Source organism: Drosophila sechellia, chromosome 2L (genome assembly GCF_004382195.2).
Source record: "Drosophila sechellia strain sech25 chromosome 2L, ASM438219v1, whole genome shotgun sequence".
In the NCBI taxonomy this organism is placed as follows: domain Eukaryota; kingdom Metazoa; phylum Arthropoda; class Insecta; order Diptera; family Drosophilidae; genus Drosophila; species Drosophila sechellia.
Genome location: NC_045949.1, coordinates 19,267,470 through 19,283,419, shown reverse-complemented (window position 1 = coordinate 19,283,419; position 15,950 = coordinate 19,267,470). Strand labels below are relative to the sequence as shown.

General features: G+C 42.5%; 1 protein-coding gene across 9 annotated transcripts in view; it reads right to left on the bottom strand.

The window, feature by feature from the left end:
• LOC6614726 (tyrosine-protein phosphatase Lar) overlaps nt 1-15,950 on the bottom strand; it is a 117,081-nt gene that overhangs the window by 33,237 nt on the left and 67,894 nt on the right. For all 9 annotated transcript variants that reach the window (XM_032713859.1, XM_032713861.1, XM_032713865.1 and 6 more), the window contains one exon: nt 2,181-2,360. In XM_032713859.1, coding sequence (XP_032569750.1) covers nt 2,181-2,360 — 180 coding nt within the window. The remainder of the gene's footprint in view (nt 1-2,180; nt 2,361-15,950) is intronic.

The following is a 15,950-nucleotide window of genomic DNA, read 5'->3' as shown; positions in this document are numbered from 1 at the left end:
CTCGGGACGCGTTGGATCTTCACAATGGGGCAGCTGGGCGAACCCGTCCGAATCCGAATCCTCACCTCGGGCCAAATATTTATTTTCATAAATTTAAAGCGCGCTTTAAGAGGAGCGCGGGGAGGCGAAGTGAAAAGGGCGTTTAGGGCACCCAAAAGGATATTTAGCTTGCGGAAATACTTTTACGTTTCGTTTAACGCGCCAAAGATGGTGCCAGTCTGGTCGAAAGCCCCATCCCCCCACTGCCTCCTGACCGTAGCTCACCTTTTGCAGGTGGGTAAAACAAGTTGCTCGGCCCACGTAAAACTAATTTAACCCGCAAAAGCCTCCTCCTCAAACTCCTGCTCCTTCCTGCTCCTCTTCTATATCCACAAGCCAACATGGCCACTTTGGTTCGTGTTGCGCTAAATTAGTCGACCTCCACATCCGTGAAAGGCGGGCAAAAAATAGGAGAATCCAACAAATATCCGTGGACTATGTTTGCATGGATTCTCATCGTTGGAGCGGCGAAAATAATTTCACCTTGGGGAAATACATGTAACAGTTTTTAATTTGCATCGCTGTAGGCCAACAAAAGGCGATGGATAGTTTGGTTTGGACCGCGTTTCAAATGGCTGCAAGTTGCGGAGTCGGGGCAACCTAAAGCAATCTACTCACTTGAATAGTCTGATGCAAGGAAAGCAAGGAAATTTGCCCCCGAGGGAATACACTTTGGTTTCTCATCTATTTATTAGCTTTTCATTTGAATGCTTTTCATATATGAAATGGTAGAATAGAGATGTTTGAATGTTTGTAGTTCCATAAAATGATCGGAAATATTTTAAAAACTTTCCTGTTGTACAAATGGATTATCTCTTTGCAACATGTCCTTGCAACAACCTGTACCGCACAAAAAGGACGCTGCGCCATCTTAGGACGCCTGAAAGTCAGTCGCATCCTTGCAAAGGACCTCCCATGGAGGCCAGTCAATTGTTTGGCGGGCTGTCATTACGCGTAAGCGACCATTTCATTAGCATAGCGGCGCCACAGGCAGATGTTGGATCACAGGACCACTGGCCAACAAGGACATCGCATAATGTTTTTGTTAACGTCGCTGTTTTCTTGCCATGCCCAACACGTTTCAATTGTTAGGGCTCGATGGTCGAGGTGGCCTAGGTGGTGAATGATGGCCCAGTGGAAAACATTTGTCCGATCACCGCGTCCTGGCAATTGGAATAATGCCCGTCCAGCTCCCCTCGCGCCACAGCTTTTCCGCATTTTCCGCAGGCCCACCGTCACTCCACTCGCATTTCGTTTGTCAACGTGTCCATTATTGATGTCGTTTTAAAAGGCACTCTTTAATGCATATTAATGTCAATATTAATGTCAATATTTGAGCCTCTAATGACCGGAGGCTCTTCGGGCCTCTGCAGCTGGCAGCTTTTGTGTTAGTTTCGCCCACTTAGTCCTCCGTTTGATGTGACACACAGAGAGAGGAAGATCGGTGTGCTAACGACGCGACCTGACATTGAACATATAATTATCAAATGCTGCGAATGCTGCGAGTCCTGTGAGTCCTGCGACGCCTGATTAAAGGACTCGGTGACGTTTTGTTGACATGCGGAAAGTTTGAGAGAGCTGGAAAAGGTCGCCCCATCTTCATCGGCCCTTCAAAGGACGAACTTTGCGCGGGTGAGAGTGGCTGGCTGCTACCTGACAAAAGTCAAACGTTAACTAAGCGCCCGAAAACTTGCGACACAAAGTGCGTCGAAGCGTAAGTAAACTCCCAAGAAATTCAAATGAGCGTAAGCGAAAAACAGCTGAGCAAAAAATTATCTAAAAAGGACGAGACCCGCTCAAAAGGCAGCGGACACAGTGTGGGACTAGAATTTTAATAAATGAAGTCCTTGGTCCCATCGAAGCTCCCAGGCGAACATAATGTAACGTAATCCCTGGCCGATGGGAGATAATAAAACTGAATCTATGTGTATATATACCAAAAATGTATGAACTGTTGATTGACTTAGTCGGTTTGCAGAATCATTTAAGGGATCATGATTCTTAATAATTAGTTACCATTAACAGAAAAAGATTGTTTAATATCTAAGTACTTATTACTTAAACTATCAGTTTCAAAGACATAAGTTAATGAACTACGATATCATCGCTTTATTAAAGCAAACTGACTGAATTGTACTTACCATCCTTGAGAGAGTAGCGCGGATTGCTCATATCAACCTTTGTCTGATTCTTAATCCAGTAAATGTTTGGCGTCGGATTGCCGATGGCTTTGCATGTCATGAGGACCGTGTGACCCACTTCAATGACGCGAGTTCCCGGACCCTGGGTTATAACCGGAAAGCCTGCGGGTGTTTTATCGCCTGCAACGAGGAGAAAGTCGCGGGTAACAAAGGGTTAAAAATTATTATGTTGCGAAATGCGAAAAACAAAACAAAAGTAGCGAGCGCAAAAAGCAGTATGCTCATATGGCAGTTTAAGAAGGAGCGGGATCTATGAGGGAACTGCGAGGGCACAGGACGCCTAGGAGTTTTGGACAAACAATATGGCGTGGCACACAAACACACTCTCTCTCTCTCACACACACACACACACTCTTATGCGAACAAAGTATTGTTTTACACGACTCTTTTATACATACGGAAGTTGCCGTTTTCTGCCATTTTTTTTTTTTTTTGTGTGTGAAAGCTTGGCTGCGTCGTCAGTTGCTTTTGTTGGCTGCTTTCTACGCCATTTTGTAAGTCAAACAATGGGATTCCCGCACTCACACACACGCACAGTCGCACACTCGCACACCCGCACACACGCAGCATGCACACAAGTATTTGTGTGTGAGGTCAGCATTTACCCCAACTCCGGGTGACATTTCCTTTGTTGCAACGCTTGCCAGCTTTAAGGGAATTTCAGTTGTGGACGCTTTGCCCTCGCCCGCTTCTCCTCCGCTTCCCGAAATCCCCACTTCCATTTCATTTTATTTCATTTTATTTTTCCGCTTTCTGCGACCAGCTTAAAGAAAACTCTCGCGGTGGCTGTCAAGTGGCCCCGGCTGCGACTGTCATCTGCGCGCCCAACTGCATCTTTCAAATGAACAAAGCTCATTTACATTTTCCAATTAAATCCGTCGGCGGCCATGGCAATTGGCAAAAAACAGAGCGGGAAAAGAGGGCCGGGATGTGGATGTGGATGTGGATGCGGATGCAGATGCAGATGAGGGCCAAGCGGATGCGGATGATTCCAGCTGCCACTGACGCCGCCAGCAGCTGCCGTTGCATTCCATCTGCCGACGGTTGCTGGAGGATTTGCTACACTAGGCGAGAGAGTGCTACAAGTTCGGGATCCCTAACTAACATTAGAATCCCGCCAACTCAATTCCTAAAGTAATTCCCCTAAAATGAACCAGCGCATCTCAAATAGCTTATAGTAACTATTTCAAGATCCCGAAAATACCTTTGTTCCCCCTTTAAACTTCAGTTTCCGAATGTCTTATCTCAATCCTTTTTGAGGATAGGGTATATGGCGGTTGTCGTGGTCGCATTGACTTTCCTAAGCCAGCTTTTTGGCATTTACTGAAACATTTAACAGCGACAAAATCCACAATAAACGGGCACCGAGAAGTTAGTTGCAGTCGCTTGTTTTTGCCCTGGCCTTTCCTCTGTTAACTGCTGCATCGCTTTCGTCCTGCCGGCCCCCGAATGTCCTGCCAAAAATGTCTTGGCTCGCACTTAGTTGTTGTGGAGTGTGTTTTCGCCTTCTGCAGGATAAATTCGGATGCAGGATGCGAAGCGTTTGTCTGTGTGTGTGTGTGCGTTTGTGGTGTGTTTCCAGCGTGAAATTAAAATTTTAACACAGAGGATACAAAAAATGCGGTTGCCTGTGAATATGTATATGCTTTGCACAAAGGCATAAAATGCAAAACTCCAGTAGCAAAAAGAATAAACAACGCAGCATTGATGTTGACATTTGACGTTGCCGTCATCATCATCATCATCGCACACATCCACAACTGCACATGCCCATCCACACATTGTGTCCCAATGTCCTGCAGTCCCGAATGTCCTTCCTCTCAGTCCGCTTCTGCCCTTTCAGCCCCCCTCGATTCCATATTGTCGGTTGCCATTTTCAGTCATTTTCACATCACCCTGCCGTTTGTGTGCCGCCGTTTGTTTCGTTGCTTTATTTATTATTGCAGTGTCACTTCCTCGCAAATGCATAACGAAACAAACACGCAGCAGCCGAAAACGAAAAAACAAAAGGGCAAATGAAACACAACGAAACTGGGCCAAAATTAACAAATAAAACTTTTACATTTGTATTAAACAATGTAGAAAAGTGCATTCTATTCGAATAACGAATGTGCAGGAGTGCAAACTGCGCCAAAACTCCGACTAAGCGTATAACAATGAACAAATATCAAAGCACTACGGATAGAGTTTTCTCTTTTCAAATTGTTTCGTTTTTCGAATTGCCAAGGGAAGAACCCTAAGCTTTTGAGTTTGGACAAATATTAAAAAGCCAATCAGACTCGAAAAATGGCGAAAAAGCTACAGTTCCCCCCATTTAAAGTGGCTAAAAACAACAATAGCCAAAGGGCTCAATTCGCATTTGAAATTTGTAGTTTCGTCAATTTTTGAGAGAAATCCTAGCAAATATGTGGTAAAGAGGATAAAAAGGCTTAGTTAAATAAGCCATATAGTGAAGATAAAAAAATTTAATTTAAAAATAGAAACGCTTTAAGAGCTATTCAAATAACCTTGAAGAACCTTTATTTGATTAGCGCCGTGAACGCAATCGCAATAAATGGATACTCCTGCCGTCGACAGGCCATAGTGCCAATTTATGGGACTTTCCATCCGCAGCAAGGCACTTTCGCATCCTTTCATTATGTGACCAAACTTGCACAGCCCGTTGTTCTCGAAACTGATGACAAGTGCCGCCCAAAAATCCACAACAACAGTTCACACTTAACAATGAAACTGGACGATGTTGTGCGCCATGTGCGAGCGGAAATTTTGTGAAAATTTGGCTGGATGGAAAAGCTGGCCAACACTTAATTTACAGCATTATATAGAGGTCCGACGGGAGAGAAGAGGTGCAGCCATAGGAAGCCTATCCTCACAAAAAAAAATACTAATGTGGAACGCATGGATGGTTAGGAATACTATGGTATGTGCGGGGCGACAGTGCGTGACCAAAAACTGATGAAGGCAGAAGCGAACTTATAAACAAGAGAGAAGGATATACTCGAGTCTAGCGACTATTAGATACCCATTACTCAGAATTACTCCGAATAAAGTTTAAGAAGTCGTGGAAGTTTCACTTTATTTTGTTGTTTGAAGTTTTGACTGTATTTTCTGATATTTTTTCTACGAACATTTACTTAACTTTAAATAACTTTCTAGTGGACCCAACTAAAAATTTAAAAGTTTAAGAACGCACTATTTAGTCACTAGAAACTGCTTAATTCATAAATTCTAAACTTACGGTTTTCAATATCACCACAGCCATACGGACAGTCGGACGGACAGATATACAGACAGACGGCATCGATCCTTATCAGGAATACACATACTCTATGGTTTGGAGTTTGATACCTTCTACCTGATACATACGTTCCAACAAATCTAATATACCCTTATACTCTACGAGTAGCGGGTATAAAAAGTCAAAAGCAGCAGTGGCACCCACCAGCCTGTCGAATTCCTCTGACACTTTCATGCATTTCAATTAAACTGTCGCTCGAGTGCGAAAATGTACAAGGCTAAATGTTTGAATAATGTCGAAGTTGGGGATCAAGAACAAAAGCTGACTAGACGACAGCAACACCATTACCATTACCACCACCATCGCCGATCTCGGCGACAGGTTTTTAATGAATTAGCCAAAAAGAAAAAGAGAGGGACTAAGAAAGGACCTCCTGCCCGCCACCGGGTCCTTTCATATACATATGGCGACTGTATGGAAGCGTGTATCTTGAAAACGATAAACATCATTAGCCGGCACAAAAGGGCTTTATTTGCATCTCGTCTGCTTTTAGGTGCCACTGACCCGCCGCCAGGATGAATGAAATCCGCCGAGACTGGGAATCTCAGGTTTTGCCTTATCGAGTCCCATTCAAAAGGCGCATTTTCACGCCATGCTTTTTTTTGTATCCCCGACATCAAAATGTTTCTTTTTTTCGTCTTTTGTCTCTGGTCAAAGAGACGGAAAATATGTTGTGTTCACAAGAAACTCTGAACGCTGGATGAATGTCACTCGAAAAGGGTGTTTGTGGACACGGCAAACATTTCCGAGCGAAATGCTTAAAGCAAACTCGCCATTTTGGCTTTAAAGTCACCGCAGGTTTCACAAAAGAGCGATACAGCCGGCTACTGGCCACAAAGCATAAATTTGCATATTTTAATTATTCATGCATTTTTAAGATTGATAAGAAATGTTGTGGCCAACCGACGTTGCGTTCGTCGTCGTTTGTCCAAGGATTTCCAGGGGTCTCTATGCTCCCGGCTAGTTAAAATATCATTTTTCATTGGTCAGCAGCAGCAAAAGCATCAGATCCGGAAAATTTGTACCGAACATTTTCCGTTCTGGGCGACACAAAGTGTGAACTGACATGGCAAAAGAGTTAAAAGTATGATTAAATTGTAGGAAAATCAACTTCGTTTATGGTTAAGAAATATTTAGACTTTCCCTCAAAGTCTCCAGTTGGCACAAAAAACTGATGAAATGTTCAACATAGAAGAAAACATTATTTTAAAAACATTTTGGAATGATCATTGCTTGTGCTTCGAATTGAAATCGCAAAATAGATATATGTAGCAACCGTTTTAGGACAACAATAATTTTAAAAAGTCATTGCAAAGAAATCACATAAATTGAAAATTAAAACTGGTCACTGAAAGACGGAAAATCCTCTCCAAAGGACGGACATAATTATTTATAATACACACGAAAATAAATTCAGTGAACAAGCAAAGACAAAAGCTAAATCAAGCAATCCAAAGCAAATCAAACTTGGTGTCAACTTATTTCGGATTATTCCCGGCCAACTTTTCTCCTTGCGAGCGAAGTAGCCAAGCAATTGAAAACTAATCAAAAACGAGGGAGAAGCGGTGGCAGCCACAATTGACAATCTTGGGATATATATATATATATATATATATATTTATAGGCCGGCGTAGGGATACCCGGACTAAACCGGAAAGTTCCTCACCGAGGACGACTGAGCAAACAGTTGCGGGTTTCTAAGCAAAGTTTCCCAGCTATAGTTAGGGCAAAATCCCAAACAAAACATTCTCGAAAATTGAGTGTTTATTGTGTTAAGTAGACGACACACTCTCCACAGAACCACCAAAGGAGGACACATCCAGAGCGCCAAGGAGCCGGGGGGAAATGGGAAGTGAAAAGTGTGCGACAGGACGAGCCAAAGCTGAAGAGCCTCTGGCAGAGTAAATAACCGTTTTTTAGTGGCAGGCCGGAACGGAAAAAAAAGGGAAAAAGACAACTGGCTAAAGATGTTAGACAATGCCAACAATAAAGCCGCAAGTGCCGGCGGCTTTAGAAAAAGGAAGAAAAAAAATTGGGGACTGGAACCCAGAGCAAGAAGACGAAGTTTCATGCCCAAGACGTCGGCAAATTTGTGGCCAGTCAACACTTCCTGTTCCCGGAATCGCATGTGGATTGTCCGGGTGTGTGCGACTTGGACTGGCTATAAGTGACATCAAGGAGACCCATTGATCAGCGTAATGAAGAGGCCGACGTTTCTCTAATTGCTGTCGCCAGCCAGTAGGCCCACTACTGCCCATAAAGGCTCAGATGCAGTCACGCCCCAGAAGATGATGATGCGGATGAGCTCTTGGCTCTCGAGGCTCGGCGGCTCCGAGGCTTCGAGGGTCCTTAAGCTGGCAGCCATGATGGCAGTTAATAGATAATAGCACCGGTCGAAGGACCCTCCCAAGGAGTTGAGTTCAGTTGACGAACTGCTGGCTGACAGCAATCAAATGAGTTGAAGTTCCTTATATAGGCAGCTCCATAAATGCACTCACTACTTTGGACTTCCGACGTGGGCCGTAGAAATATATAAATTGAAATATATACATTTCAAGAAATTGGGCCTTAAGAAAGCAGCACTTTAGGTTTAACCCTAAAATGTTTGCTGATTACGGATCTATGGGAATAATGTACATATATGAAAACCGTAAAAAGCTTGCAACCATTTGTCGATTCCTGCCCTCCAGTGTCCGCTCAGATGGGGATGTGGCTGGAAAAAGGATGCGAGATGTCCTCCTCGCCTGACAAACTGACGGACTTGGATGGCTTGTCTGTTTGTCTAACTGTCAGTTCCGTCTGATGGCTGCATGTGTATCCACTGACAGACGACATGCACAGCGTACATCTTATTAAGTTTGCATTACGATGTTGCACTCCGAGCTAGGTGCTTGTGTCCTTGCAGTCCTTCGGCTCTGTCCGAATCGACTCAACTCCTAAGACGACTGGCACTGAGGCAAAAACATAGCTTAAACTTGAAGAGAAAGTATTTCTTCTTCAACAACTATTTAAAGGATATTAAATGGTTCCTGCTGAGTCTTTAAGAGAATTTTGGCCATTAAAAGGATTCCGATTTACATCAATGTTTCGAAAACTTTTATGAGAGTATTCCAAGTTTTAGTTGGGTAATCCAGACTAGTTTCTCTAAGTGCGCAATGATGAGATAGTGAGCTGGCCAATGCTGGAGTGCATTGAAGTGTGCCGGAGTTTCAATTTCTCTGTCCAGGCCATGACTGTCGAAGTCTATTTTAACATACGTCCGCCGTCCCTTTCGTTTCGAATGCTGCTCTCTCTCTCTCTCTCTCACGCTCCGCATTTCGCAATTTAATTTAATTTTTCCCGTTGTAGACGTTTGATAATGCTGCCCCGCCTGCCGAGCAGTTACTATTACTACTCCGGCTGCCACTGCTGCCTTTCAGCAGCTTCTGCCACTGCCACTGGTCTACTTCGCAGTTATGGGCTGGCTGGCGCATTTTATAAATTTTTAAACTTATGGCTCATTTTTATGCATTTCCACAGAATGCGCAGTGAGACTGCAAGGGAAAATAAACGAAAAGAAAATGAGGTGCAGAGGACGATGTGGAGAGAGAATGGCCGGAAGGTATGCGGACTCAGCCGATTTTCAGTTTCTGCTTGCAACCCAGCTCCGCAGGACCTCCTGCTCCGGCAGCTCCTCTCACTTGTCTACCCCCGGGCATTTCTAATGCGTTTTAATGCTATAATAAATCATTGGGAATCCATTTGTATTGTCAACACAAGTTGACAACCGAAACGAACGCAGAGGACGCGTTTGGCTTGCATGCGTGTTGACCATTAAACGGCAACTGGTATGCAATAAAAAGCGAGAATCGAGAAAAGCTGTTATATTTAGACAGCGAGACACATAAACACCTCACCATCTGGAATTCCTCGACAGTCCTTGCTAATGATTCGTCAGCTAAAGCAGAAAAGTTTTAATGAGATTGGAAAAAGAATGGGTTCGTACAGTGGCAGTGGTAAAATATGTTCAGGCTCAAAGGATGTCGTAAAAATAGGAATATAAACGCCAAATGCCATGCTGTTTCTTTTATATTTCGAGTGCAATCTCCTCGATTTACTGCTGATTTCATGCCATTCAATGCTGAACTATTTATTCACCATTGACCCACATGCCGTCATAGATCACGCGCCGTTTTAGCCTGGCAAACACACCAAGAGAAACGGCTGCCTGCTAGCGCACAAACAAATAGCAACAAAGGGGACGGCGAAATTAATAAATAAATTAATAAATTACAAATAATTTATCACAATCCGCACACACGCGCGCCGCTATTTCCTATTCCCAGGCAGCCACCTTCTGTCTAAATAAGTCTATTAGAGAAATGAAAATAAATTGCGTGCTTTCAGGCGCCTGCCAGGACGAAACATCGAATGCCGCCGACAACATGCCAACTTGGACAGACACTCACACACTCACACACACACACACATAACGAGCAGCAGGAAAAACAAAAGCCAAATTCAATTATAAATGCGTGTAGCAGGCATTGTCTATAAGTCCCTATGTGTTTATATATAGTATATATAGACAGACGCTGTGGAATGGTTTCGGTTTGACTCTGGCTGTGCGCTTGTGTACTAAGTGTAAGTGATTAATTTTTGACAGGCACATTTGTTGTGCGGTATTGAAAACAATCAATGCCCAATCTACGACACGGCTCCCCAAAGGATCCCCTACCGACATCGGCAATTAGAGAACTTGAGCAAAAATGCCCGGCAAACCTCAAGTGGATTGCTCGAGATTGCGTTTATTGAGATTGACAACACAGCCAGCATGTATGGTAAATAAATATTTTGCATACCACTCCTAATTGACTACAAATCGAGGCCAACCTCGACAGCTATTGCATATAATGTGGGTTTGGGGGTCGCCTTGCAGTGCATTTAATTGTTGGGTAAAAATTATTTATTGAGCATATAACATGATACTTAATATGTATGCGGTTTCAGAAAGGAATAAAGTTATATAAATATAACAACCAAGAATGTAGAAAAAGCTTGCCGAGAAGTGTTTGTAGTCCTTTAATCCTTTCCCTTAATACTTAAAAATACTAGTTACTAATTATAACCGTTACCAAGCTGATGAACTTTCTAAGGAAATCGATAAGTACGCAACAAGACATCACAAGTGCGCCATCTAGCTGTGGTTACATGAACTGTCCATAGCTTTTTAATGAATATTTCGATTTGAATAATTTTTGGCATGCAGATGGATATTGATAAAAATCGACTATATGTGTTGTACTTTAAGAAAAAGCCCTGATAATGTGGCAACCAAATAAATCGATTATGCTCGGGGATTTCAAGACGTGCTTATCTTTGAGTATACCCACAAAAAGGCACAGCCTTTAGCCTGCAACTTTCGGTGCCTCCATCTCATTTAGTGGCCATTGCTCACATATTTACATGCTGCCTGCTTTTACGACTATCTGCTGAGCCACATCCTTGCACCACCGACCCCGCGCCAATTGGCAAATGTGCGTTTTGGGTAAAATTATAACATAAGCCACCTGGATGCCCCAACCGATTCTGGATGCTACGCGTGCAGGTGGTAAATATAAAAATCAAGCGAAAAACCAAAACCAAAGCTGAAAGCCGCCAGAAACCCAGCGAAGCTCTGGCCATAATGCAAATTTATGATCAGAATTCAATTATGTGCTTATTGAAACGCAGCTGCTGCCAAATGTTGCTGGCGTAGGGAATTGTAGGCCATTGTGGGCCAGCGAGGGGACCTAGGAGGGCCGGCCATTCACGCATCCGGCCAGCAGTTAATACTGCCCAGTTTAACGGCTGAAGCCAAAAGACTATGATTTACGCACACCCAAACAGATACGACCGTCGAATGTGCAAGTCCGTGTGGCACAACAAACGAACACTCACACACACACACACACACACGGCGTGGCAATTGTGGCTTAAAGTGCGTGGCACAGCACTTTATGAGCAACGGGCGCCGCACAGAGGCGTCATTAAATCAGTTAACAAATAAATACCAAACCAAAGAAATCGCGGCGGCTAGAAGGGCCAGCACATTACTGGGCTCAAATTAGGCCAACAGGGATGCGCCAAGTGGCATGGGAAATAATCGTAATTTTAATAACTTTATAAAGAAATAGCTAATAAACATATAGAGAAAACTAAGCATGTTATATACACCTCTAAAAACAAAATTAATTATTAATTACAAAAAGAGAAAAATAAGCAAAGTTCCTAATTATTAAGATAATTTTAAGGTATTAAGCTTATTTAAAAATTTTTTATTTCTATTTTAATTGGTTTCTTTTCAATGAAGTCCTGCCGGAAAACTCTCAATTAGACAGCCTAGTAAATAATTCCACTGTTAAACAGTTGCTCGCTTTCAACTTTTACCCTATTGATATGTATTATTTTAATTTACTGCTTGTTTGAGGCAAACTATTTAATTGGGACACACGTACAAGGCATAAACACCGCAGGAAGGTGTGGCTTTAAAAATGTAGCTTTTCCAGCTATTATTCTTTTATTTTGTGCTATTTTTTTTAGCTCGATCCCGATGCTGCTTTTCCAGCTTGCACTGTCTGGGCGTTCATGTATAAATAATTTGAAATTAATTACATGTAACAGACTACAGGTCCGCCTGTCTGCTTTATGCGAGTTTGTTGTTAAACCATCACAAAATAAGGGAGAGGGAATAAAAAACAAACAAATATTAAAATAAGTACGAGAAAGGCGTCCGTTTGGCTGCTGTCAAAGGTGGACGGCGGTCAATTGGCAGTTGGGTGTGAGCAGTGGGTTATAAAATATATATAAAGTATATGGGAAAACAAGATGTGCGACGACTGCTGCACGGATTTATGGTACGCAATTAACAATGCCGGCCATTAAGCGCAACTACAACTACAACTACAACTATAACAGCTACGCATACAAGCAGAGCTACATTTACAGGCCACAAATACAATTGCACGTCGGCGTGTGAGCGCGTTCAACATTTTATAGCATACTTTTATGGGGCAACAAACAGACTTTTATTCGCATTCACACACAGCACGCTCTCGGTGGTACAGCTTAAATGTTTTTGAATTTAAACTTATAATTAAAAAACTTTTCTTCTCTGTGCCGGGCCCCCGACATTGTTAGCCCTTTAATTGGCTCTATGTTACAGTAGTTTTCCGCTTTCCGCCACCGCCATCGCCCCTGCATCCATCCATTCCGTAGTAGCCACCAAATGCCATTTCAATTCATTGGCATTTCTGTTTTTTGGCCCGCGCTCAGACTTAAATCTTTCATATGTAAATGGAATGTTGAACATTGAAATGGACTTGCATTAAGTTGCATAATTACATTTCGCAATAAACGCTGGACACCGCACCGCACCGCAGCACACATATAATTGAGTGCCGTTCGCCTTGCCATTTGGACGTGGCACTCTGGCTGGGGCATCCGGGGCACATACAATATATTATTTATTGCAAATATGCCTATAAAAAGCACAATGTAGTCCGGGCCGGAATGGCGTCTGAGGTAAAAGTAATGGCAACTACCTTTTGCACTTTGACATATGACAACAGCTGCGCTGCTGTATGTAAGCTGTGCATAGTGCCCCTGCTGACATGGTGCATAAAAAATGATTACAACGCACAAAAGTCGGGGAATGCAGTGAAATGTTTGCACTTTTATCCCGTGATAATGCTCGCTCCTGGGATTCTGCGCTGTCTGGCCTGCAGTTAAATCAGTGATAGAAGCGGCGAAATAACCCTTCTCTATTTGTTTCCAACTTTATGCGCATTTCCCATTTGCTTTAATTAACCGCTCGTACTTTAATGAAGACAGTAATGCCATAACAATAATAACTGGAATAATGCGCAGGAAAATCGGAGCCACGACACGACACACAGAAAACCAGAGAGCGTCGCATATGGCGCATAAAAATGCCGGAAATGCCGTACAAAAACTAATAACCAAACGGAAATGCAAAAATGCAAACCAGCATACGTACGTTCGTATTTAAACAAGACAACACGAAAATAAAGAATACAGAGAATGCAGAATGCAGAATGCAGAACGACAGCCATAAAAACCTTCGCCGTGCTGGGGAATAAACAAAATTGAACCAAAATTGTGGCTCTGCAACTGAAACTGGCACTATGGCGAAGGTAGCGAGCATAAACCAAAGGACATTAAATGTTCAACTGACAGCGAAAAAACTGAAATTTAATTAATTTCATACGCGAGTCAAATATTTTCAGTGTCCAATGCATCTGCATCCCCGTCGATTTCCACCTTTTACAACTTAACCTGGGTGCTCATTTAATATATATACTATATTCCAAATTTTTTTAAACCAGCAAACGTATTCTCGTATTTTCACTCCGCTTGCGATTCAATTTTTGTTTGACATCTATTAACATTTTTCTTGTTGCCGAAGCCCTTCGTTGTTTTTTTCCCCCATTTAGTTTGTATGTTTTTTATGGCCAGACATTTACATAATTAAATTTATAAACATTATTGCTGGCATGCTTTTAGCTTTATTAATTTTGCGCCGTTTTCGGATGCATATGTCAGGGGAAATGACTGTGGACACACATCGCGATACTCCTCGAACCCCAAGAGCCCGGGATTTGGGGTAATGGAGTCCACTTCCTGTTTGCCAGTCACCAACATATGCCGGCCACATATGTCTATACATATATATGTTATGTATGTGCTTCGGTTTGTTTATTAATTATATAGCTCTGCTGGCCGAAGGACCCCTTTCGGGATACGCACATGTGCAGCTCATTTAATCAATTTACCTTTAGTTGCTGATGGGCGAAATGGCCGTAAAGGCAAATTAATTACCAAAAACACATCTTGATATTATCACTGGGATGACTAAAACTATATAGCAGTATAGGCAATATACAAAACATGTAGCTTACGCCTTTAAATCTGCAGTTTACAAGTAAATATTTTTAAAATATGTGTATATAATCACAAAATACTCAGTATCCGGAAGTACATTATTATGCATGTGCATATTAAAACCGCGTTAAATATTGTATGTGCCCCGTCGATGCTTATTAATTATTTATTCATATTTCTGAAAGTATATAAATGTTTTAACAGATTGAGTAAATGAGCACTTGAGGCTCCCCTGTGATTATATGAAAACAAAGAACTATTGAGTTTTTCCCGAACCCATTAGTTTATTTATTAATATGAAATGCGTGTCAAGGACAAATACGAGCTTATTGACAATTTAAAAATCATATAATGCGTTGGCATGAGTGTGACAGTCGGCCAATGAACAAAAGCACACAATTCAATCATGTTTGATATTGAATAATGAGCAAGAATGGTCGAGGGTCGAGGGAAGGGAACGGCCAGCATTTAATTAAAAATGGCCGCGAAAAGGATAAATAAGAAAACAGCGGGGGGGTTCCCTTATTAATTAGTTCGCAATTAGAGCAAAAGGACTCTATTCACTGCTGCAAAAGGCAGAAGCACTCGTGCATGTGGGCGTGTCCGAATGACAGAGCCAGAATCCTTCAGCAAATGGAGATGGGATGGGCTGAAATGAGATGAGATAAACTTGAGCTCGAGTTGCTCGAGTTGCCGTGATCATTGTCATTATCATTATCATCAAACAACAAGTGCATTCTTAATTGCTTTCGCTGGAGCCGGAGTAGATGCACAAGTTTTTTAGTTGTCGTTCGGACTTATTATTTGCCCATAAAGCAAATGCGTAAAACTCGCCAAAGAAAGTTATAATTATGCTGATTGCGGCGGCAGAGTGGCGATGACGTTGCTGTTTATACAACAGGATATCTCTTTAGTTGGCCATTGGGATTTTAGGCCAGAATCAAATACATATACATGTACATATATATCGGTAAGCCGCATTTCCACTTCTGCCATAGATATGCAAATGTAATTAGTTGCATGCCAGGACATGGACACGGATGCAGCCACGGACAGCAAGGATACGGACAGCCCGGGATACGGACAGCAGCCAACTGTAAAACGCCAGACTGCGCTCTCGACGCTCGGCGCCTTGTAAAATGTTAGCGTACCGAAACAATTTATAGCGAAAATAGAATTAAAACCACAAAAGCAAAACATGCCAACAAAGAGGCGAACAAAAAAGCGAAAAGTATAAAGGATTCGCAGTGGAGAAAGGAAACGGAGAAAGGGACCTGAGCGATATAAAATATACAAGCAGCTAGCCAAAAGGCAGGACCCACTGCGAAAAAATGCAAAATGGGTGGCGGCGTGGGGCGGTAAGAAAGAGCAGTCGGCTAAACCAAGATTTATATGCGGAAAAAGTCTACGGACTCCTCACTGGAGTCCTGGAATACCTCTTAGGCGTGGTAACAAAATGAATTAATATCGAAATGTATTGGAAAGTATCC